Raw genomic sequence first — 25984 nt, forward strand, 5'->3', positions numbered from 1 at the left:
TCCCCAGTCGGCCCTTCTCCCGACGCCCGGCTGCCGCTGGCAGCGGCGCGCCCCGGGTCCCGGCCGCCGGCCTCGCACTGCTGCGCGCTGTCGCTGGGGGAGCGGGTGGCGTGTTGATCCGCCCTCCTGCCCGCCCCGCCGGACCGCCGCGCCGCGGACACACGCCCGGCGGGGAGGCGGCGGTGGCGGCCCCTGCGCATTTGCTTCTCTCCATTTGGGGACTGGAGGGCGGCGGCGGCGGCTGTGGGTTTTGGGGAGGGGAAGGGGTTGGGGGGGGGAGCATAGCGGGAGGGGGCCGTGCTCAGGAGGAGGACGAGAAGGAAGCACCATGACGTCCATCCATTTCGTGGTTCACCCGCTGCCGGGCACCGAGGACCAGCTCAATGACAGGTAATAGGGCCGGCGGGCGGGCGGGCCGGCGGGCTGGGGGAGGGGCGCCTCCCCGCCCTCCCTTCCCCCACGGGGCCGCGCCGGGGCGGGCGCCGGTGTTTACGCGCCGTCCGGCGGTGAGGGGGGAGGGTCCTCGCGGCACCCGGCTAGGCCCCTTCCGGGGAAAACTTCTGGTCCCGGGGGCCCGGGGCCGCGGGGGCGAGCGAGCTGTGGACGGGAAAGCGCACTGCACCCTCCACACCCTCGTCCCCCTCCTCCACGAAGGAGCCGCGTTGAACTCGGTGGAGATGGGGGGGGGGATCCGGCTCCCGGTGGGGGGGAGCTGTAATTACTGCCCGGCCCAGGCTCGAGGAATCCATATTAGTCAAAGTTGAATTGAGACAGACAATGCGGATGGGGGATGGTGGAGGTAAAAAGAGAGGGAAGAGGAGAAGCCGGGCGAGGGGCCCCGGGTTAGGCTGGGCTCGCCCGGGGCCCTGGGAGCTGTGTCCGGTGTGGTGGTCGGACCTGCGGGGCCTGGAGATCCCGGGAGAGCGGGGAGGGTGGTGAGGAGCTGATTCCCGGCGGATCGCGGTTGGGGGGGAGGGAGGAAGCGCCATGATTATTGTTATTATTATTAAATTTGAGCCCCTGCAGTGAGGTTTGCCTGTCCTGGGAGGGGATGAATTTAGGCGCGGGTGGGGAAGTGGATTAGCTTTCCTTTGCTCTGCTACTCCCGAAATGGTGCAGGCAGCTCCTGCTCCCGGCCCCTGTGGTGCGAGCTTTTTTGTTTCCTTTTTTATTCTAATGATAGTGTTTTCCTGAGTTGTAATTTGACAGCTGAAAGCCGAGCGTGGAGTCAAAGGAAAACTCTTACGTTTGCAGTTCGCAGTGCTGCTTTTCTTAACACGCTGTAAAATTTCTGGGATGGGTTTTGCTATGGGCGGAGGAGGAATTATGTTTTTTTTTTTTTTTTTTTTTTTTTGCCTTTCATAAGAAGGCTGTTTTGGCCCTGGATTCCTCTCCTTCCCTCCTCCACCGTCCCCTGCCAGGTTAGGATATTGAATTGCAGGGCCGCATGTTCTCAGGGAACTGAGATAAAGCAGGAAAAGTTCCTTCACTGTTGGAAAAGAGACTCCGAGGAGGTTGAGGGAAGCCTCCATTAAAGCAAGTCTTAGAATCTAGGACTCAGCTCTAATGATGGGCTAAATGTTTACAGGGTCAGAAAGGGGGACATTTTAAGTCTCTTTCTATCCCAACACTTTCGCTGCTCTCTATTCCTTATAAATATGGAAGGCCATCTGGGTCCAAGTTTAGAAGTTAGATATAATTTTTGCTAAGTGACCGGGTGACATAAATTGCATGATGCCCTGTTCGTCATGCGCTTCCCGGCGAGAGGAAGAGGCCTAACTTGCCGCTAAGATATTGGCCTCTGTCTCGGAGTATCTAACCGCCTCAGGTGGGGCGGCCAGCCTTTCAATCCGGGAAGCTGGAGGCTTGGTTTCTGGCGTTGGGTTTGGATTTGTCTAATCTTTGCTGTAACCATACAGTATTTAACATGGTTGTAAAACTTTTGGAATACTTTTTGAAAACATTAACCATTTGGAATTGTCACGTAGTTCCTTTAAATACTGAAATAAGTTTTAAGTTATTTATTTTAACATTTTGTAATGCGATCCTTACTCCGATTTTGTTTCATTACAGATCTTTTGTTAAGACTTTCACATAAGGATTTTTGTAAATTTTACAACCACGCTGGTAGTGTGGATAGCTGTACTGTCTGTCATTCATAGAACCGAGTTGGTAGTGCTTGTAGTGCAACTTGTCTTGTAACTTAGAAAATTGCCCCAGGAGAGAAGTAGGGTATGTTTTTTATATTAGTCCTAACTTTATATACCAAGAATCCTGACGAGCTTACTCAATTGACTGTGCATGCCAAAACCTATTTTGCAGTTTTGTTGGGCACTTTGAATAATTCTTGAGCATTCCTTTTGTTTCAGCTAGTCTGAAAATTGACATGTATCTTTTTTAAAGCTACCTTTTCTTTTTCCATTCCTGGTGTAAACAAGTAATCAGCTTTGTTTTTGATTTCTGTAGTGTCGGTATACAATATTAAGAATAGTTGGATCATCTTCAGTTTTCATTTCATGAGAAATAAAAGAGGTGGATCTGATGAGATAAAATGTGTGCATCAAGGTGACAGATACTTGAACAATAGGAGAGGGCTGTAGGTAAAATCTTAGGAACCTCTGGTTTTATCTAGTAGCAGTAAAAGTGTCTGGTCTGTTGAGACTTATGAAGGCATCATTTGAGGTAGTCATGCTTTTTTAGTTTTGAAAAGTAGTTGACTTGTGGTGGAGCTGTTCTGTGTCTCCCCTTCAGAAGAAAGTTCATGTTTGCATACCTAGTTGCAAAGTAATAGGATCAACTTATAGCTGCATTGCTTGAGGGAAATCTGTTTCCAAACGAGGTTGGTTTTCTGGAACCTTACAACTTACTAGAATAAGCCCAGAATATTTTTGTCTTCAGGTAAAAATCTACCAAGGTTTAAAGTAAGTTTTGGTAATAGAAAAGAGTGTGTTACAGTGGGTTGATTTTCTGTGTATGATAGTCACAAGTGAAATGATAAACGGTAGTTCGGGATGAAAGATCTATAAATAGGTAGACTTTAGTCTTTGCCCGGAAAGCCGTAAGACCGGACAGGCAGCATGGTACTACAAACAAATTGCTCAGTCAAAGAAAACTTAGGGGTCTCAAAACACCAATATTTTCTTCTACAAATAAGTTGTCTTTTTAAAATAACCACATCCTGTTAAAAGTCATATATTTTATTTGTTATAATAGTGTGATGGCTCAAACATTTAAAGTGTACTCAGCATTTAAAAAAAAAAGTTTGTATCTGATTTTTTTTTTCTTTGTGTTTTCGTACTTGCTATTTCTGTGACAGTCTTTGTATATTGGGTTAAAATCTTTAATTATTGGCTCTGGGAGACCAAATAATGCAGTAGATGAAAATTGGCGGGGATGGCTAGGGCAGAGGAGAGGAATTCAGAGAGCCTAGGATGTTGATTGTAGCTTTCCAGAGTGATTACAAGGTCCCTGGTGCAGAACGCTGGCCCTCAGCAAATACTCATTGTGTGCAATTGAAACCATTCAGTGCTCAGATACTTGTGTGACATTTTGATTTTCTTTCTGGTGAATTTCTCGAGTTAGTGCTATGTTCTTGCTTAAAACATTGTCTCGAGAAATAGCAAAAACCATAACAAGAACATGGTTCTAGGCCTTGAGATGAAGGGGAGAGCTGGAAGTGCCAGCTCACCAAACCCTGGAAAGTGCCAAAGAAGTCATGTAGACCAGTTTTTTCACTGATGAGCTGGAAAATCAGGCCCTGAGTTTATAGAGTTTATCCAGGGTACTGACAGATGAGGTTCACATGATGGGTCTTCTGATGTTTAAAGTCCAGGGCTCTTTTCAGTATTCCACATGGCCTGTACTCGGGAAATCTCTGCTTTCTGAGGCATCCCAGCCTTTGAGCAGCCACCTACCTGTCTTAGAGTTTTGATTTCCCTTTCCCCTCAGCTTCTCCCTCCTGGGCTCCAAATTGATTTAGGCCTTTTGTCAGGGGGTGGACCCTCTTAACCCTTTCCTAGTACTAGTTTAGGAGAGGCCTTTTAAGGTGATGGTGTCCCTGTGACTAGTCCCTGTCTTGAATTACTCTTCGGGATGCAGGTTGGCTACATTGCAAACCAGTTCTCGTTTTTGGTCTGTATGTGGAATTTTCCTGTGAGCTTCGCTTTTAGGCATTATAATGTGTTGTGTGATCATAAACAGTCTTGGTTGAGATTGTCATATCAAAAGGGTTTTTCTCCAAGGAGCTCCCCCTTTAGATGCTGTAAGGCTGCACAGTAAGATAGTGTAGACAGGGGTTTGAAATTTGGAATTCCTAAATCTGGGTTTGTCTCAACCCCGCTACTTATTAACTGTGTTGTGGTAATTGAGTCATTTAACCACTTACAACCTCACTCCCTGTGTCTCCTCCTCCCCACCCCCTCACACCTCAGTTGCTTTTTTTTTTTTTTTTTTAAATATTTATTTATTTATTTTGACTGCACCGTGTCTTAGTTGCGGCACACGGGATCTTTAGTTGTGGCACGCGAACTCTTAGTCTCGGCATGCGTGTGGGATCTAGTTCCCTGACCAGGGATCGAACCCAGGCCCCCTGCATTGAGAGCGCGGAGTCTTACCCATTGGACCACCAGGGAAGTCCCTCACACCTCAATTTCTAAATCAGGTATAGTACACACCTCAAGGTTGGTGAAGAATAGTTGAGATAGTGGGTGGGAAAACACAATATTATAATGTAGGTTCTGTGGAAAATATAATAAAGAGATGGTTAATTTTTACTGCTTTTATATGTTGTCAGGTTTCCAAATAGAAAAGCAGGAACTCAAAGAAATTGCCCTAGAATATCCTTAGCATTGAATGCAGAATCCAGACTGTTAGTCTTAGATCAGCGATTCTCAACTAGGTGCAGTTTTTGCCCCCCAGGGGATATTTGGCTGTGTTTGGAGACATTTTTTGATTGTCCCCGTTGGGGCATTGTTACTGGTCTCTAGAGGGTAGAGACCAGAGATGTTGCTAAGCACCCTGCAATGCACAGGACAGCCCCACAATAAAGTATGGACCTGTCCAAAATGTCAGTTGTGCTGAGGTTGCGAAACTCTGTCGTAGATTATCTTGAATGTACATAGATGTAAAACTAAATGGAAATTCATGAGGAAAAATTAAAGCAATGTAAGTTAGTCTCAAAACATGACTTATTTAAATTAAAATGAAATAAAATTAACAAGTCAATTCCATGGTAGCAGTGGCCACATTTCAAGTGCTCTGTACCCACATGTAGCTAGTGGCACCGGATTGGACAGTGCAGATACAGAACAGTGCCATGATCACTGCAAATTCTGTTGGGCAGCGTTGACACAGAAAGTGCTTTTTTGCACAAGGCATGGCATTTAGTGAGTGCTCCTTTTTTTAAAAAATTAATTAAGTAATTTATTTATGGCTGCGTTGGGTCTTCGTTGCTGCGCTCAGGCTTTCTCTAGTTGCGGTGAGCGGGGGCTACTCTTCGTTGCGGTGCGAGGGCTTCTCATTGCGGTGGCTTCTTGTTATGGAGCACGGGCTCTAGGCGCGCGAGCTTCAGTAGTTGTGGTGCTTGGGCTCAGTATTTGAGGCTCGCGGGCTCTAGAGCGCAGGCTCAGTAGTTGTGGCGCATGGGCTTAGTTGCTCCACGGCATGTGGGATCTTCCTGGACCAGGGCTCGAACCCAGGTCCCCTGCATTGGCAGGTGGATTCTTAACCACTGCGCCACCAGTGAAGTCCGATTGCTCCTTATTTTTATTAGGAACTCTTGGGTTTTAAAGACTCAAGCATATCCTCGTCCACTCAGTAGGAGCCAGAAAATAGGCCAGGGATTATGTGGAGTCGAATGAACAAAGGTTGTGGTGGGTAGAGGTTATAATAGTTGAAAGCTGCCTAAAGTTTAATCGTGCTGCACCAAAAAACACAGGTATTAGGGTGGAATAGAGCATCACATCACCAAACCAGTGGGAAATCTGACTATTTGATTGTTGAGATTGTTACCTAGAAACAACATTGCTAGAGTGACTTCATTGGGAAGGTACAGACAAGCTTCACTAAAGTGATTACGTTGTTTAAGGAAAGTAAAATTAAAGACAGGGTATGAAATAGCCAAACAAAAAATTGAAAATCAAAACAAACAAGGGAAGATCAGTTTTATAAATCAGGAAATCAGTGACTAAATTGTAGGTTTAGGAGTAAACAGACACTTGGGAAGGAAATTACATAGTACATAGGAGTACAACTAGGAATAATGGGATGAACTTTAGAAAGGTCAGGATTTTTCCCTTAATAATTAGGTTATTTAGGAAATAGTCTCTAAAGGAAAGTTTAATCACTGAAGACTGTGTCAAATTACCCTTAAGTAGGGCTTCCCTGGTTGAGCAGTGGTTAGGAGTCCGCCTGCAATGCAGGGGACGTGGGATCGAGCCCTAGTCCGGGAAGATCCCACATGCCGCGGAGCAGCTAAGCTCTCGTGCCACAACTGCTGCAGCCCGCGTGCCTAGAACCCCTGCTCCGCAACAAGAGAAGCCACTGCAACAAGAAGCCCGCGCACCACAATGAAGAGTAGCCCCCGCTCACCACAACTAGAGAAAGCTCGCACATAGCAACAAAGACCCAATGCAGCCAAAAATAAATAAATAAATAAATAAATAAATTACGCTTAAGTAGATCTTGCAGGGTGTATTGAGGGGAGTAATGTTATGTTGCAGGAGGATGTACTCATGTCTTTTTGCCCCGTTTTTATCATACGTACACTCGGCCCTTGGTATCCCCGGGTTTCACATCCGTGGATACTGAGTGCAGACTATTCATTGTACTGGTTATTTTATAAAGGGACTTAAGCAACCGAGGATTTTGGTATCTGCGGGGGCTCCTGGAACCCATGCCCCTCGGAGACAGAGGGACGACTGTACTTCTAGTTAAGAAAACAAACTCCAATTATAGTCTGTGTTTCTGTCATTTTGACACCTTGGCATTCTGAGCAAATGACAACAGTCTGCCCTCCTGGGTCACTATAATTATGAAATGTTGATTTGTTTTTATAATTGATTTTTAAGTTTTACTGTGAAAATTATTTTAAAGCTTTTTATTATGGAAAATTTAAAGCATGTACAAAAGTAGAGAGGATGGTATAGTGAACACCTATGTACAACAGTTATCACCCAATTTCAACAGTTATCTACTCGTGGCCAGTCTGGTTTCAAGCCTCTTCCCTATTTATTCCTTTTCCTCAGATCATATAATTGATATACCTTCATTATGTATCTCAAAGATGAAAACTTAAAAAAAATTACCTTAATCTCAAAGTTCAATCTGTTTAGATTTTCCTGTTGTCACATAAATGCTTATTTTTGATGACTGACTGTTTTGAAATTTTACATAATAAAACTGAGTTTTAACGTGTTAACAAAATTTGACATTCTTAAGAGTAAGAGAAAATTTGTTTGGATAATAGCCTTAGAAGGACAGGCAGCATCACACTGGAAATCTTAGTGTTCCTTACAGGTTGACCGATGCTCTCATTTCTTAACCTCCAGTGTGATAGCATTTTATCAGCAAGTCGCTTGTAATAATGGTTATGTAATGACGGAAAGACAGGATTCTTGAAATTAAGTGATTTTCTGTGGGGCACATTGAGGAATAAGAATAAGTTGTGAAAAGTTTGCAGCATTCTTCTAAGTTAATATATAGAGGTAAGACTACTGCTAAATTGAACTTGGCTATTAGAAATTATTCTCTAGTGGGACCATATTTTACATTATTTTCTTGATAGATCACTGTAGTGCTAATAAACCCCTTCAAAATGAGAAATATAGTAAATTCTTAGATAACTGTGGTTTGTGTGACATTCTCATTTTTGTCAGGATATTGAATAAAGTATTAAATATTAAATGTTATTGCACATGTAAATAAAAATACAATTTGTTTTACCCAAACAGCAAAAGTAATGTTATTTGTTCAGTTTCCAGTGGTGTCATTCACCTTAATAAAATGTTTTCAACTTTCTCCTTATGTATTTTGTAACTCAGCTTTATTGAAGTATAATTTACATACAGTAAAATTCACCCATTTTTAAGTGTACAGTTTGATGAGTTTTGACAAATGTATACAGTTGTGTAACTACCACCACAATCAAGATATAGAACATTTTTATGACCCTCAGAAATTCCCTTGTGCTCCTCTGTGCCCAAAAGTCCCTTCCCCCCATCATGCCCCTGAAAACAATTATTCTTCTTTCTCTCACTGTAATTTTGCCTTTTTTAGAATTTCATGCAAATGGAATCATGTGTTTGGTGTCTTTTCCTTAGCACGTATAGCAGTTTTTCTTCTTTTGTATTTGTGGTAGTAGTATTTCGTTGTTTGGATATAATACAGTTTTGTAATCTGTTTTCTAGCTGATGGGAATTTGGGTTGTTTTCAAGTTTCTGGCTGTTTCTTAGTGTTTATTTTTTAAAAATTCCTTGCTATAAAAAACATTCTTATAGAAGATCTGGAAAACAAAGATCAATTTATAAAGTCTAGCAAGGTTGCCATCACTGGTAATGTTTTGGTGACTTTCTGGTCCCTTTTTTCCTATACATGGATTTTTTTTTCTTTTTAATATAGTTGCGATCATGCTGGATGTAATTTTATGTATTTTGAAATTTTTCTTTTCTTTTTAAAATTTATTTATTTATTTTTGGCTGTGTTGGGTCTTCGTTTCTGTTGAAATTTTTCTTGACTCTAAAATGTTACGTTATTTTTCATAGGAAAAAGCTACTCAAAATTTTAAAAAGTACATTTTTCTCGATAGCAAATTTTCATGTTAATTAAAGTACTGGTATATATATAAAGAGATTATGTTTTGAAACTTCAGTAGTAATAGTGGTAGTCTAGATTGCTAGTTATAAAGGTTATGACAGTGTCCAGTCTAGGAAGCACTGTGAATTCTCTTGAATGAATCAATAGAATTTTATTTCCATTCTCATCAGTTCAGGCCCCATTTTTTGTAGTACAGAAAAAAAAGTGTTGAGAACTTACCATTTCACGAAATTGGCTCTGCTCCAGCATGAATCTGCTGTTCCAGAATTCAGACCATAAGGTGTTCTAGCTCTTTTCGTGAACTCAGATACCAGGTTTTCCTCACAGACAATCTGAAACTCCAGAGATGGGCTTTGCATGAGCTGCTCCAAGACCCTCTTCAAGGCCTGGTGGAGGTTCACCTGAGTGTTTTTTCCTGGGACAGCCTGCTCTGTGACCTGAAAAGTGGAGGAGGATGGGTTTGTAAGCTTTAAGAAAAAGCCAGATTTGAGATGTGGAAGTTAACTTGATGAAGAAAGTCAAAGAAGCAGAGACAGTATAGGGTTATTTTGATGTCTAAATGATGAAAACAGGGTTTTATATGAAAAGCTTTGAGGAGAGGGGTATGTGGGCTTGTGCAGTTCATCATCTGTTTCCTTAGGTTGTGGGAGTGACTTTGTTTCCTGTCCAAAGGGAATTTGAACTAGTCCAGTTGGTGCTGTGTGTCATCATCTGCATATGGAAACTTTAAAGGAAGCACCAGACAGGTGATTTTTCTTGTGTGCAAATCTAGTTTAAAATTCTTAGTATGCTTCTGTTTCTAGTGATATTTAAACTTCATCTCCGAGAAGTCCCCCTTGGTGTTTTCTGTAAGTGATTGCATTTTTCTGCTTATCAGGTGTTCTGATCATTATAGATAAAGAATAATGAGAGGGACGGAGTCCTTGGATGTTGTGGACAGTGCACCTTTGCTTTCTATGGTTGTTGTTTGGGGAAGTATAGGAACTGCTTTTTCTTTGCTTCCTGCAGTTGCCAGCGGGGATGAATAGAAATTGGTGCCACATGTTCCTACTGATTCTCTGTTAGGTTTCTGTCACTGCTGAGGGGATGCAGAACCAGGAACAGGTGTCTTCCCTTGGGGAGGTTGGCAACCCATGGTCTGCAGGTCAGAGATGACTTGGGGGCTGATTTTGTTGGCAGTTGCTCATCTTTCTGCCACTTCTGAGAGCTGAACGATACCGAAAATTAAGTACAACACTTGCATCCAGAGACAGGCGGCAGCATGCGGTTAGCAGCCGGCCCGTACCATCCAGAATGTTTCTGGTTTCAAAAAACTCTATTGAGTGGCGGGGACTTCAGGCCAGTTGGTCTTTTGCTTTCCTTCTCCAGGGTGCTTGATGCCTCAGAAGTCTCTTTGGAAATGTAGAAAGCTTCTTCAGTTGGCATGAAGATTCAGTCTCTTTGGTGAATTCTAGGACATTCTTGAGGGGTTTTTGTTTTTGAGCATGATATGTTTAAAACCTTTTTTTTTTTTTTTTTTTTTGGGAAATGGAAAGTCTTTGTGGCAATAGTGTTGAAGTTTTAAGAGAGTAACATAACCTAACCAAATTGTAGTAAAAACATTTATTGTGGTAGCCTTTTCGGATTAGGAGGTTCTTGGATTTAAAGTAGAGCTTCTCATAGTGTCTAAACAGACCACCATCATCAGGAACAAAATAGCGTGAGGACCCCTGTATAAAAGACTCTCGCCCACATTTCTTTGTTTTAAAATTAATTGATGACAGCAAATAGGGCCAAGCTTGCCAGTTCCTCACTGCCCCCAGCCATCCTTTTCCCCTCAGGCTATAGGTTCTGTAGCTGTCTGTTTGAGAATGGGGTATTTTCCTGCCCTTTGAGGCAAGAGTAATATATTTTTGTTTGCTTTTCTGTTTTAACAAATGAAATTTTAAAAATTCGAATTAATTTACATAAATATTAGGTCTGTCCCAGAACTATAATAAGACGCTGAGAGGATAGCTTTTTATTTATTTTTTATTTTTTTTAAATTTTATTTATTTATTTATTTATTTATGGCTGTGTTGGGTCTTCGCTTCTGTGCGAGGGCTTTCTCTACTTGCGGCAAGTGGGGGCCACTCTTCATCGCGGTGCGCGGGCCTCTCACTATCGCGGCCTCTCTTGTTGCGGATGGAGCACAGGCTCCAGACGCGCAGGCTCAGCAATTGTGGCTCACGGGCTTAGTCGCTCCGTGGCATGTGGGATCTTCCCAGACCAGGGCTCGAACCCGTGTCCCCTGCATTGGCAGGCAGATTCTCAACCACTGCGCCACCAGGGAAGCCCCGAGGATAGCTTTTTAAAAACAGATGTCAGTGCTCATAGGCTTACAGTCTTAGTTGGGGGAGTGATGCTGGTCCACAGACCAGTAGCAGACTGTGAAAGACTGGTGAAAGAGGTAGTCGAGTTTGACCTGTGTAAATATTTGCCATGTGTTGCCTGCACAGAGTTTGAGCACAGTGTTAGATTAGTTTCCCTTGTTCAGTAAATGTTTGTGTGCTTCTCAGACATTGTGCTAGGCCTGGGGTGGCTGCACCAACCCTTCCTGGAACTTGGGTTGAGAAGTAGTTGGAACTGTTTCTAGCTCATTGGGAAAGTTTGGAGAAGAGTGAGGTGATAGACTTAGTGGGCCCAGGGTGTGGCATCCGGTAGGTGGGCCATGCTTATTTATTTTTTAAACTTTTTACTTTGAAATAATTGCAGACTCACAAGTAGTTGCAAAAATGATGCAGAGAGGTCCCGGGTACTCATAACCCAGCTTTCCCCAGTGGTAATATCTTGATTGTGCCAAGTATTTTTCACATCCTTGTCAAAGTACTAGAGATGGGAAGGTACATTTTCTCCATATGCGCTTTTGAAAATTGTTTATTTTTCTGGTAAGATAACATAGATTAGAAGACACAAATTTAAAGAAAACTTGGTATTCTTAGATGATTTTGAATTGATGGGATATATAGTAGGCAGTCTGTCTGTCTTTGATATGATGGTAATGGGATATAAATTGGAGGAAAACAGTGGTTGGGGATTTGTTTTTTTCTGTGTGTGTCTGATACTAATTGGCCATGTGACCATGAATAAATGATATGACTCTCATTTGTAAAATGAAAGAATTGGACCAGGTCGTTTAGGATTTTTCTGCTCCAATTTCTGTGCTCTTAGGATTGTGGTAGGGAAGAGGGTTTTTGTATCGTAGAATGGCTCAGAGGGAGAAAGGACTGTGAGTCTACGGTTGCCCATGGTTTCTTTTACTTAAATTTTATCGATCAATGGAAGGAATAAACAGGCAAAGTGGGAAATAAATTTTACTCTTTTACTCAATGAGTAGTTTGCTAACTAAATTATATACATTGGGATGCAAAGATGATGGCCTCTGCCCTCACGGAGCTTTCAGTTTAATGGGGAGACACATGAAAATAAAGAATTAAGTGTTAATAGAGACTATAAGTCACAGGGAAGAACGATCTGATGATTCAACCTGGTGCTTGCAAAGGGCTTTGAAGACAAGGTTTCAGGGTGTGGGGACTGGTTCATCCTCTTACTTCCATTCTCTTGAGTCTAATGAATTTTCATTTACAGGCATTTAAGATGTTGGTGGCAACTAGAGGTTCATCATAGATGTCTGTATTTGATATTGATAATCAGAGTTTTAATAATAGTCCAGAACTCTTGCATTGTTTAAGAACAGTTTACATATAGACAGTGGCGGGTTTTTTTTTGCTCCTTTGCTTTTTGTTTGCAAAAGGTCTGTCTAGGGGTAAAAACATGAGGATAATGGCCTGTTGGGGTATGAAAACAAGTTGCTTCATCCTAATGCTTTGACTTGGTTTTGGAAGAGAGGATATTGGGAATTGGCAAGGAGGAGGGGATACTTGAAGAGCTTATGTGGGTAGTCTGTGCTCCTTTCGATTCATGCCTGCACAGGCTGGGATTGACCCTATGGCTGCCTTGAATGCTACCAGGAGAGTAGTGTTGGAGCACAGAGACACTTAAAAATGAGACCAAGTGTTCTCTGACTCTTTCATTGTTATTGTCATTTAAAATGAAAATTTCATGTAGTGCACTGCCGATAAATATTTTAAGATTATTTATGGTTCTAGACATTCATGTGATAGATCTGTTTTAATGGATATAGAATTTCATATCGGATTTAAGACCCCAAAGTGAGATGAAATACTCAAAAATGTGTTTTCTGAATTTAGATGTATCTGCTTAATCCTTTAAATTTTATAATACATTTTAATCTGTCTTCAGGTTTGTTTTGTGATATTGACATTCATTATCCAGTATTACAGTTCTTACAGAGTTTAAGAGTGTTACTGTGTATCTGAAAGAATTTGTGTACCATAGGCAGGCCCTGATGGATAAGGAGCTCTGAGAACTGGAAAAATACTAGATTTGGAGTCAGGAGACTTGGTCCTTCTACTCATCAGTCATGTAATCTTGGGCAAGTCATTTCCTTGCAGTGAGTCTTAGTTTTAGTTTACTCATATGTAAGATGAGGGGGTATATGTGATGTCTGAAAGTTCATCTCAGCTTTGAATCTGTGTGACTGTAGGCCTGTAGATACTGTTTTATGAGTTGTGTTTAATGTATGTTAGTCAGCTTTGTCATTCTAAGGTTTGATTTTTATTCCTGCCTCAGACCTGCTTTTCTATTCTTTTGTACTTGTTCTAATGGGTATCTAGAAGCAGTGGACATTCTAAACTCTGAATACATTGTTTGTTTAACTGGAGGGGAGCTCTTCAAAACCAGCCCAACTCTTCTGTGTTTTGTTTTTGTTTTTGTTAATTTTCTAACTGGTAGGGCTCATGTATTTGATTTGGCACAAATGAATTTAGTATAATTATGTTATCTTTTCATTATGCTTTCCATATAAATTTAATGGGGGAAGGTTCCGGGTAGCAAAAGCTTATCTGAAATAACGTGTGATAAAGCAAAAAGCACGTTGGCAGCTTATCACCTCGCCTCCTGGGCTTGGGAGTGTTTGCTCACCTTTGGTTGGTAGTGGGTTGAGACTCTTCTCTTTTGGGGGGCTGTTTCGGCAGCCCTCCTCCTGTCAGGTGCGCAGAGAGAATTGATCTTCTCTTTTCTAGGATGCCTATTATCAAGCTGTATGGTAGACTGTAATAATTGGTATTACCTTTTGACTTGACTAGACCGCAAGTCTACTTGACTTTCCTGAGTAGAAAGTCATTTTTGAGATGTTCAAAATTTTACATCAAGGAGGATTTTAGGATTTTCATGTTTTACAGCTGAGGAAATTGAGGGCTGGAGTGCCCAGATGATTAGTGAAGTGGCAAAGACTAGACTCTGCATTAATTCAGCTTTATTGTTTTTACTTTCCTTCTTGGAATGGGCATGGGAAGTAACTTGTTTTTCTGATACACACACACCTGTTAGTGTGTGTGTGTGTGTATATATATAAATAGATATACACACACACACACACACACACACACCCCTGTTAGTGTGTATATATATATACACACACACACACCTGTTAGTGTGTGTGTGTATATATACACACACACGCAATTAAATATTAATATGGGGACTTCCCTGGCGGTCCAGTGGTTAAGACTCTGCACTTCCACTGCAGGGGGCGTGGGTTCGATCCCTGGTTGGAGAACAGATCCTGCATGCCGCAAGTTGCGGCCAAATAAAAAAAACAATCTATCATATAGAACTATTTGTATGGAAAATTTTGATCAGTTTTTTTTAAGAAATGTATCCTGTTTGCAAAGGCACAGTAAAGTTTCATCTTATAGACTATAGGCAATAAAGCTAACAATAAACCTTATTTGACACAAACCATATTCCCATTCTCCGTTCATTTGATCTTGAGAAAAGTCTAGTATGTCCAGTAGTTTCAAGGATATCATTTTAACTTAAAAGGTTCTGATATATTTAATTTATAAATCTCAGACTGATATAATAGAGTTTTGGAAAACTATAAGAAGTGCCTTGTTAATGTGTGTATTCCTATGTAAAACACATTGCTTCTCCTGTGTATATTTTTTAACATTAAAGAAACACACATTTGAAAAAAAAATAGTGATATGTACACACAGTGTGTATGCCATTGAATAGTATCTCATCCTTTAATTAAGCACATTTTGTGGGGCTTCTGCTACATGTTGGTTCTAGTCTTGGGTGTATGATGGTAGAGCTTAGTCTGTGGGAAAGACAGACCATTACAGAGCAGTATGATAATGAGCATAGGGAAAGAGGAAGTAAAGGATTCTTCACCAGAGGCACATACCCCAGTCTTGCAAAGAAGGAACAGCTTATTGGAAGAAGTAATGTTTAAAAGGAGGACCAGGATTCTGAAATGTTTAAAAGGAGGACCAGGCTGAGGAGCTGGTGGGGAAGATGTGTGATGTAGGGCAGGGCCTGGAGGACTAGAAGAGCTTTCTAGGCAGAAGGAACAGCATGCGAGAAGACCCTAAGGTGAGAGAATGCTCAGAGTAACTACATAGGGTTTCAAATCAGTTGAATAGTTCTCTTGTAAAAAAGAATACCCTCGGCTTCCCTGGTGGCGCAGTGGTTGAGAGTCTGCCTGCCAGTGCAGGGGACACGGGTTCGAGCCCTGGTCTGGGAAGATCCCACATGCCGCGGAGCAACTAGGCCCGTGAGCCACAACTACGGAGCCTGCGCGTCTGGAGCCTGTGCTCCGCAACAAGAGAGGCCGCGATAGTGAGAGGCCCGCGCACCGCGATGAAGAGTGGCCCCCGCTTGCCACAACTGGAGAAAGCCCTCGCACAGAAACGAAGACCCAACACAGCCATAAATAAATAAATAATTTTAAAAAAAATTAAAAAAAAAAAGAATACCCTCTTAACTATCTTCAGTAATGAGCTTGGTATTATCATGATAAAATAAATCTGTTGTGTTATGTCATATATTGGCTGTGACTAGTTAATTTAATGGATTAGACTTAGAGTAACTGAACCAGTGCAATAAAGGGTATGCATTCCATCCTAGTTTAGGCCAGTTGCTTGATCTCATGGCTACAAATAGCATCTTTAAACCTCTATCCAGCCAAGTTGTTGATGTTTGTTAGTGTAAATGAAGACAAACAAGCTTGGATGGATGGTTCAGTTCAAATGCCTTATTGCTGTTGGGAAAACAGTGCAAATCCTGTAAACGGACCAATAATATCACTGAGATAAAAAGACTCCATTTTTCTGTGTAAAACAGTTCATGGTCTTAACCAGGTTGAAGGTAAAAGTTTCATAAGAAGTGATGACAGTGTGCTTGTTTCTGGGTTGAGTGATTGCTTTTGATGTCTCTTAATATGTTTTAGTATTTTTTATACTTTTATGTGAGTATATATTATTTTAATAATAGAAAAAGAATAAATCCCTAGGAAAGTGTTTGAATTTAGTTAGCTATTCACCTAAAGCAGGAACATGAAAAGCATTGAATAAAGAATACTGATTTAATTTCACTGAAGTTTTTTTTTCCTTTTTTTCCCTCTAGAGACTTCTTACAGGGAGTATAATTCTTTGTGTAAAACTAATTGAGGGACGATTCTACAAATAATTATTTTAAAAAATTATTTTGAACTTTGATATTGAACAAAGCCATTAGGATCAGATAGATATATGGGCATAATTTCTGACTTGAGCTTACAGAATATTTGTTCACAGGCATGCCTCAAAGGAATGTTGTGTGATGAAAGCCTTTTGGATTTTGGACAAAAATTTATCATTTCCGTTTTATATTCAGAGTTCACGCAGGGAGAAGATAGCTTGTCAAAAACATTGTGATAAAATTTAAATAATTTTTTTCCTCCTAGTAAGTGGACCAGAATTTTCACCATAAATTAAATATAAATGGACATTAAAAGAAATTCGACTTCATTTCATTCATTCATTCATCTTTATTGGAGTATAATTGCTTTACAATAACAGATATTTATTGAGGGCTTGTTATGGGCCAGATACTTGGGCTGTATCAGTGAACTAAAGAGGCAAAAATTCCTGCCTTTGAGGAGCTCACATTCTAGTGACATGCTTTTTGTGTGTTCACAGTTATGAAACACTTCTTTTGAAATGTGTGGTGTTTAATTTCCATATGTTACATCTGTCTGAAATGTATTCCTATTAAAAATGTAATCAGTTAGAAATTACGGGAAAGCCCACTGAATTAACTATTCTTTGTACTATCCCTAAATGGTTTCTTAAATATTCTCATTATCCTTCAGGGCCCCTCTTTAAACTGTCCTTCCTTCAGTTTGAGCCTGTGAGTGCCATCCGGGGGAGCTGAGAGGTGACCTCTTGGAAGACAGGCTCATTGTGGTCTTTGCATTCCTAGTACTTGACATATGTTAGTACACGTGTTTATTAAATTAATCTGAACTTCAAAAGTAAGCAAAATAAAGTACTTTATTTTAATAAAAATTAGTTCTTAGAACTATATTCCAATCTCTGGAATAAGGAATGAATTAAGTGTATGGATTTTTTTTTTTTTTTTGGAATGTACTATTCCAATAACATTGAAAGATACCACAATATTTCACCTAACCTCCCCCGCCGCCCCCCCAATATTTCATGTAGGAGACCTTCCTTAAATGGTGATCCTTGACTCTGTATATGTGTATGTAATTTTGGTGAGGTTGATATTCTTTTTCCCATCCAACATTCTATTGTAAACATCTTCAGACATGCAGAAAAATTGAAAGAATGAACAGTGAGTTATTTGGTTATCCACCTTCTCCATTCAGTAATTGTTGTTTTGGTAATTGTTTTTGCCAAATTTGCAAAATATGCATGTATATATAAATGATTTCGTTGAGCTGTTTAGAAGTTGCAGTCATCATGATGCTTTTTTAATCTTTAAATACATGGGCTTGCATTGCCTAAGAATATGGACCTTCTTCTGTACAACCACCATTATCACTTTAGAAAATTAACAAGAGTTCCTTAATACCATTACTTTTCTCCACTTGTCTTCAAAATGTCTGTACACAATAGCTGGGTTTTTTCAAACCAGAATTCAGTCAAGTCCTACACATTGTATTTGGCTCCATTTGAATTTTGTCATGGAGTCATTTTTTCAAAAATATTTGTAGTTTTTCCAAGGGCCACACTTAATTATTGAAATACTAAAGTCATTCTATTTCAAAGCACAGTTGTGTCATTGTTTTCAATTTTTATGAACTTTTAATTGGTCTTTGTATATAATTTTCATTTGTCAGCATTGTGTGCTTTAATGAATTTCTCAATGTTGCTTTTCCTAGACCTCAGGGAATCTTGGATTTTTGTGAGATTCGAAGTTTCACTTTGCACATGTTTTGCATTGGACTACATTTTGTTGTCAGATAACATCCTGTGATTAGCATCAGCTTGACTTCAAAAGATGTGAAAGTGATAGGCCAGGTTGTGCACTTGTTAAACTTGCAAGGATTTTTGGAGACTTTTAATAAAAGATCAGTGGCTGGTGAAGGTTTTGGCCTTGTCACCTTTTGTTTCCTTATGTGGTCTCTCAACTGCAGGGATGAGGAAATGAGAACATTCTATCAGTATATGTTACCTGGGTGATTGACAGGAGAGTTGGCCTGTCAGTGTTGTATTAGTTACTAGACTAACTATAGGTTTTCTATTGATGTTACATAAAGATTGGCTTTTATTTGAGCAAAGATTTACTATTCAGATGAGTCTAAGGTTAAATAGATTTGTAAATAAGATATGTGAAATAAACATTTAAGGAAATAAACATATTAAGGTATAGGTAATATAGAGTTTTGGTTTTTAAACTTGGCCCAGTTAAAGGAAATGGGTAAGGAAGATATCAGAGATGAACCATAAATGAGGCTTTATTCATATATCAGTGGAACTAGTACCAAAGAAAATGCTGAGATTTCCTTTGATCATCATTCTGGTTTTTAATTGCTGTGTAATAAATCACTCCAAACTTAATGGTGTAAAACAGTAATCATTTATTATTACTTCTGGAGATTGACAGTACTCAGCTAGGTGGTTCTTACCTAGATTTATGCAGTTGCCGTGAGATGGTAGCTGGAGTCATCTAGGAGATTCAAACAGCTGGGATCTGGAACAGCTGAGGTTTCTCAGGCATCTCTACTTCTGTGTGGTCTCTGCAGAATGGAGTCTTCGAGGTAGCTAGACTTCTTACCAGGTAGCTAAAAGTTTAAAAGGCATGTGTCCCAAGAGACAGAGCCAGGCTAGAATGCCTTTTCCTGACATAGCCTTAGAAGTCATGCAGTGTTTCTTCAGCCTCGATCTTTTCTCAAGAAGCAAATCATAAGGCCCATATTCAAGGGAGGATAATTAGACTCCACCTCTTGATGGGAAGAGTGCCAAAGAATTTATGGAGGGACTTCCCTGGTGGTCCAGTGGTTAAGACTCTGAGCTCCGAATGCAGGGGGCCCAGGTTCCATCCCTGGTCAGGAAACTAGATCCCGCATGCCTCAACTGGAAAAAAAAAAAAAAAAAAAGATCCCTCGTGCTGCAACTAAGACTTGGCACAGCCAAATAAATAAATAAATAAATAAATATTTAGGAAAAAAAGAATTTATGGATTTCTTTTTTTTAACTATCACGACCATTAAAAAAGATGATAAACAGTAAAGTATAATAGTTCAGAAGGAGATTTGGGTACCATGAAAGTTTTAGAAAAGGTTGATACTGTGTATTTGAAAATAGAAACAGTGAAGACTTGATATTTATGGCACTGGACATAATGCATTTTGTGGCAGTAGTAACTATTAATGGACATAATATTTCCAGACTGAAGTATCGTACTGGGCAGTTCAACAGCTTAATATCACAGAGCCCCCTCCAGAAGCATCCAGGTCAGAATCATAAGGGGAGCCAAGGTAAATGTGTTTCTTTGACATCACTAGTATTACTCATATAGTCAGGTGGTTGTTTGGGTGCATTATTTAGGAAATGTGAAACATTTGCTATGTTCTGAGACTTAAAAGATTGAAATGTGGGCCAGTGATTAGTTCTTCACTATGACTCTGCTCAGACACAGGGTGTATTTCCTGCGAAACAGAATCTTCTTTGGACAGGAGCTACTTGGCTTCATCATCCATTTGATTAGTCAGCTTTAGGACTGAATGTTTTCTATTTCCAGAGACACATCTGTCTTGAAATGACTAGGTTTTGCTGCAGAATCTATTTATTTTAATAATCATTTGCATACCTACTATGTGCGAGGTATTGTACTAGCTACTGGCTAGATATTGGCATTTAAAAGAGACCTTACAGACAGTTCCAGAAGGAGAGTTCTAAAAATCTTTTGGGCAGGTCATTGTTTTTGACATAAATGTATAGCTTACCAGTATGGTTAATATGAAGATGATATCTATTTGCGTGTAAAGTTTGTTAGAAATAGGACTTATTATTTCATAGCTTTGCCTAAGGTGGTGTATTATTTGTGGTCAGTTTTAAAGTGATATTAGTCATGTGTCATTTTTCTTAGTGTTTTGCAGTTTTTATTAAATGGAATATGTGATGAAATTGCAGCATCTTTTGTGTGAATGCGAAAAAGACCCTGTATTTATTTTGTACATGCAATACCTTTCGTTGTTTTGTCTGTTTCTAGTCAAAAGAGGCTTTGTTGTCATTACAAAATGAAGATGTGGGATTGGACAGTTTCTGAGGGCCTTCCCAGGACTAATACTCAAAGCAAGGAAGAGAGTGGGTAGAATTTCTAGATGGTAAAGATGGTAGGAAGTGTCAGTTTAAGTTGAATCATATTTTGGACTTTCTGCAAGCCAAGACAAAAAGCAATGGCTGAAAAATTAACTGCTTATCATGTTACATCAGAGAGAAACTTTTTCTTAATCATGCTCTGAGATACATTTTTAGTGAATCTTTTTTATATTTAGGGCTACTAAAAAGCCCAATGGACAGTGAGTTTTATAGTCAACACAGAAGTTTTCTTTATGTGACTGTACTGAGCGCTGATAAAAGCTGAACTCCTTGTTTTGTGGAGGCCCCTCTATGGGAATTGAGGAGTGTAACTTTCTGGATTAGAATTATATAATGTTTAGAGGCTGATCTGGAAAATTATGCGGTTTGCTCATTTTAAACATTTTCAGCATTGTTACTCCTTACTATATATGAAGCACTACGTTTTCCAAACATCATCTCATTCAGCAGCCTGGCAGCACTGTTGCAGAGGCAATTTGAGGTGAAGGCAATTGAGCGTGCCTCCCAGGCTGCACAGCTGTGGAGCGGTAGGTCTCTAAGCACGGGGTCCTTAGTTATTAAGGCTCGTTAACAGGGTCTGCTGCTGAGGCTCATGGGTTACTGTTATGTGAACTGAAGTTTTAAACATTTGTAGATAAAAACAAAATGTCGCAGTAAAGGACTGTGCTCCAGCCTTTAAAAGCAGTACATTAACTGTTATCTTGTGCCTACATGAATAAATTTTTTTTTATTGCTTTAAAATTTGATCTGTTTGCAGAGGACAGGCCCATCATCACGTGTCTTTTCTTCCCTCTTGCCTGGGATTTGGTGGAGGAATGGGGACCGTGAAGTGACAGATAGTCTCCATGCTCAGCTGAGTGTTGAAACTAGGACCGTTCATTTCTGAAGCCAGGGTGCTGGTTCCTGTTGATTAAGCCTTTGTTGCACTCTCCATCTGGACATGCTAGGGTGTGAGATGGTGGACTGGGGACACATTAGAATCATTACCATAGTGACACTAAATTGTTTCCATCCTTTGTGTGTCGTTTGGCTGAGAAAGGTTGTGAACAGTTAGTCTCTTCTTTGTATGATATTCTAGTATCTTTAGTCAACCTATCTAGTATCTGTAATGTACTAATACCCAGATGTGCAAAAAGTTAAGTCATGGTTACATCCTTAAGGAGTTTACTGTGTAGTTAGGAAAATAAAATAGAACTGTTAAAAAGTAGGATAGCAGTATAGAGACGAAGCAGTAAATGATTAATTGCTAAATTGAGTAGAATTGATGAGAAGTTCTGGAGGAAGTCAAAAGAGAAAGTGTCCACTGGGCCACAGTATCCTTATTACACTTTCTGTAGATATTTGATATATAACTGGGAAGGATAGAGGTAATTCTAAATGTAATTTGGAAAGGTTTAGATAACCAGGATTTTAACAGATGCTATGGATTCACATTATTTTTGCAGTACGCATGAGCTAAGGAGTACAGTTTTATCCATGAACTTCAGTTATGTCTAGTTGGTCTTATGTGTTAGTTATGAGATCTGTTTCAGATGTCTATCATTGGTTTTTAATGGGGTATAATGGTAGATATTTGGAGTCACTCTTTGCTGTCTTCATCCGAAGTGGTACTGCCCACCCATAATAGCTCTGGTTCCCCAAATTCCTTTTTCACCAGTTCCTACTTAGCACTCAGCACCTCCTTTTCTTTCATTCAGAAATGTTAACGCCAGTAATAGCAGGAGCCGTTAATATTTTGTACCAGGCTTTGTACTAAGCATATTGTATGCTACACTACCCTTTTGGTTCAATGTGTAAGTAAACTTTGCCATCACAGAAGTGAATTTATGGTCTATATTATTTACAGGATGTGTTGAGGGGCTCAATCCTTTCCTGGTATTTCAGATCAAAAATCTTGATTTAGTTTAAAGGTCAGGCTTTTAAGTTCTGATTGCTGTGGTTAGAGCTTTTCCGGCTTGTCTACGTTATAGACTATGGCCAAGCCAATAACTTGAGACACTATTAAGAGAGTTTGAAGAAGGAGGGTCAAGGCCCTTTAGACTTGCTGGTTTCAGGGAGAGTGTGCAAGTAATTCCTTCACAAGCCCAATAGAAATTTTTGTCCCTAGGGGTTTTTGGTTTCCTTTTCTTTGTTTGCTTTTGGTCTTTGCTCTGGTACTTGCTCTTCTCCCTCATCCCAAGCTCTGTCTTTGTGGACATTCAGTAATCTTTAGAATATTTAAAGATGTTTAAAGTTGCATGTATACGTTTTAAACACAAATGGTATGTTTACTTTTCTATCAGTTTTGTAGATGAAATGACAGTCACTGCTGTGAGGTCGGTTGGACAAGTGAGTCTACATACTTTCTGTGTCCCAAAAGGCAAGAGAGTGGAAGTTTTTTTGTTTTCGTTTCTAACTTAGTTAACCGTTTTGGTGACGTTTTAAGGAATTTTGGATCTAGTTTTGATAGTTTTAAAAGTTTTTTTAAAAGCTTATCCCTGGGACTTCCCTGGTGGCGCAGTGGTTAAGAATCTGCCTGCCAATGCAGGGGACACAGGTTTGAGCCCTCGTCCGGGAAGATCCCACATGCCGCGGAGCAGCTAAGCCCATGCGCCACAACTACTGAGCCTGCATGCCACCTACTGAAGCCCGCGTGCCTAGAGCCGGTGCTCCACAACAAGCGCAGCAAGAGAAGCCACTGCAATGAGAAGCCAGCGCACCGCAACAAAGAGTAGCCCCTGCTCGCCGCAACTAGAGAAAGCCCGCGCGTAGCAACGAAGACCCAACACGGCCAAACATAAATAAAAAAAAAAAAAAAAAAAGCTTATCCCTTTTCTGTCTTTAGTGTGCCATTTTTTTTATTTAGTTGAAAGCAAATTTAATTTTTGTCCTTATTGTTAGTTGCTAGGTATAAAATTTCTGGTTGGGAATAATTTTTCTTCAAAATTTTGAAGGCATTGCATCATCACATAGCTTCCAGTATTTCTTTTAAGGAGTTCAGTGCCATTTTGACTCCTGATCCTTTTAACTTGACCTACCTTCCCCCGTCCGCCTCCCCCCCACCCCCCCCCAAAGAAAAAGCGCTTTGAGAGTCTTTCCTCAGTCCATGGTGCTGAGAAATTTCATGTTGATGTGCCTTTATGTAGTAGGTCCTTTTCTCATTCATTGTATTTTGGGCCCCAAACACTTGGTAGGTGCCTTTATTCTGGAAGCTCCTATCATTCCAGGAAATTTTGCTACACATTTTTCTCTCATCCATTTTCTCATTTTTCTTTCTTTGGAACTCCTAGTAGTTGGATGTTTGACACCTCCATTGCCACTCTGATTTACGTATCTTTCCTCCCTTTATTGTCTATCGCTTTGACTTTTTGTTTTATATTATGCCGAAGATTTTTTCTCTCCCGTTGGGCCAGTTTCTCGGGAGAGGAATCCTGGAAGTGAAGAGTGTGGCTGCAAGCGCTCTGGGATGGGAGCTGGTGGACTCATTTCAGCAAACAGCTTTCACTGCTTCCAGTGTCCCCATTCCTGCCTGGCCAGGTATCCCCAGGCTGGTATTCTGGTTGAATTTCTGTAAGTAAGGGACAGTTCAGTCAGGGTCTGGGAGGGGCAGCCTCAGGCCTATAGGGTGGGGATCTTAACTGCTTCTTATGCAAACTTCCTGTTTGGGGTCACCCCCAGGCTTCACAGGTACCTGGTGCCTCCAGTTTCTAAGAGTTGGTCTGTTCCTCTTTGCCCATCCTGTAGACTTTAGGTTTCAATTTTCTCTTGTCTGCTAAGTCATTTGCCACTTGCTCTATATGCTTTCCAGCTTCCAAAAATTTTGTTGGCATCTCTTGCTTGAGTGCTGTAGCCTTCTCTCTTTCTCTTTGTCCTTGTAACTTTAAAATTCACTTGGCGTTTTAGGGGGGTTGTAGGAGGTGGTGGAGATAACTCATGTTTAACTAGAAGTCCTACACAAGAAAATTATTTCTTTTTTTAAAAAAATTAATTAATTAATTAATTTATGGCTGTGTTGGGTCTTCGTTTCTGTGCGAGGGCTTTCTCTAGTTGTGGCAAGCGGGGGCCACTCTTCATCACGGTGCGCGGGCCTCTCACTATCACGGCCTCTCCTGTTGCGGAGCACAGGCTCCAGACGCGCAAGCTCAGTAATTGTGGCTCACGGGCTTAGCTGCTCCGCGGCATGTGGGATCTTCCCAGACCAGGGCTTCGAACCCGTGTCCCCTACATCAGCAGGCAGATTCTCAACCACTGCGCCACCAGGGAAGCCCAAGAAAATTATTTCTGTTTATTCCGGATACACTGGTTCTCCATACCTGTTGTCTTAGTCTGCTTGGGTTGCTGTAACAAAATACCATAAACTGGTACATTTATTTTTCACAATTCTGGAGGCTGGAAGTCTGAGATCAGGGTGCCATAATGGTCGGGTTCTGGTGAAAACCTGCTTCTTGGCTTGTAGATGACAGCCTTGTTGTTGTATTCTCTTGTCCTGTCTCTTCTCTTTTTCTATTTTTAAAATTTAATTTAACTTAATTTAATTTTTTACTGAAGTATGATTTACAATGTTGTGTTAGTTTTTGGTGTACAGCAAAGTGATTCAGTTATATACGTATGTTCTTTTTCAGATTCTTTTTCCATTATGGTTTATTACGGGATATTGAATATAGTTGATCACAGGAAGGCGGTGTATAGTTTAGTTTATTTTTGCAGTTGTATTTTGACTAGCAGACTGCTCTAGCACTATCGACTGTGTAGATGATATGTAAGAAAAATAATTTAAAATCTTAGAATCTTCTTGACTTCTCGAGGTGTTCTGGAGATCTTTAGCTTTTTTAGTTGTGTAAGAGCCATTTTTTTTGTTTACTAGATAAATATTTATAAATGTTTTCACTGAGATGATGCCACCTTTTTTGAGATGATGAGTCTCAACACCCTTCAAGGCCCATTTCAAAATCCTGACTCCCCTGAAGCCCTGGCCCTCACTGACTCTTCCAACCCAAAATGAATTCTGCCTTCTCTTAGTAATTTTTGGTTATAGCACTCATCTTGGCAGCTAGTTTAGTGTTTTATTTTTTATTTGTTTTCCTGTGTATAGCCTTTGTTTTTACAAGTAGATTGTACACTACTTGAGATGTGTGCATTGTATCAGCTTTTCTTTCTTCCTCAGGCTTCCTAAGGGGTAGATGGCACAGTTTTCTGTAGCTGTGGCTCATGATGAGGGGCAGCATTCCCAAGTATGTAGAAACCCCCTCAGGTGGTGCCACCGTTCGTCTCCCCTCCCTCCCCAGTGTATTTTATAGTGCAGCTTACTTCCTGTAATACTTAACTCTGGGCATTCAGGAAGTATTTGTTGATAGAATTGGACCCATGGCAAGTGTGATGATGATAAGAATAGAGGCTGGGAGAGGTTTTGTCTCCTTCTCTCTCTCTCTGTCACCTCTTAATTGAGTAATTACAGGTAACTCAACCTCTTGTAGTCT

General features: G+C 40.5%; 1 protein-coding gene across 1 annotated transcript in view; it reads left to right on the plus strand.

The window, feature by feature from the left end:
- Window positions 1–270: 270 nt before the first annotated feature.
- UBR5 (ubiquitin protein ligase E3 component n-recognin 5) overlaps window positions 271–25984 on the plus strand; it is a 140901-nt gene continuing 115187 nt past the window's right edge. The window contains 1 exon segment of the mRNA XM_036830478.1: window positions 271–390. Within this exon segment, the coding sequence (XP_036686373.1) occupies window positions 329–390 (62 nt within the window). The 5' untranslated portion in view covers window positions 271–328.

The sequence above is a fragment of the Balaenoptera musculus genome, chromosome 17, assembly GCF_009873245.2.
Source record: "Balaenoptera musculus isolate JJ_BM4_2016_0621 chromosome 17, mBalMus1.pri.v3, whole genome shotgun sequence".
NCBI classification, from domain to species: Eukaryota; Metazoa; Chordata; class Mammalia; order Artiodactyla; family Balaenopteridae; genus Balaenoptera; species Balaenoptera musculus.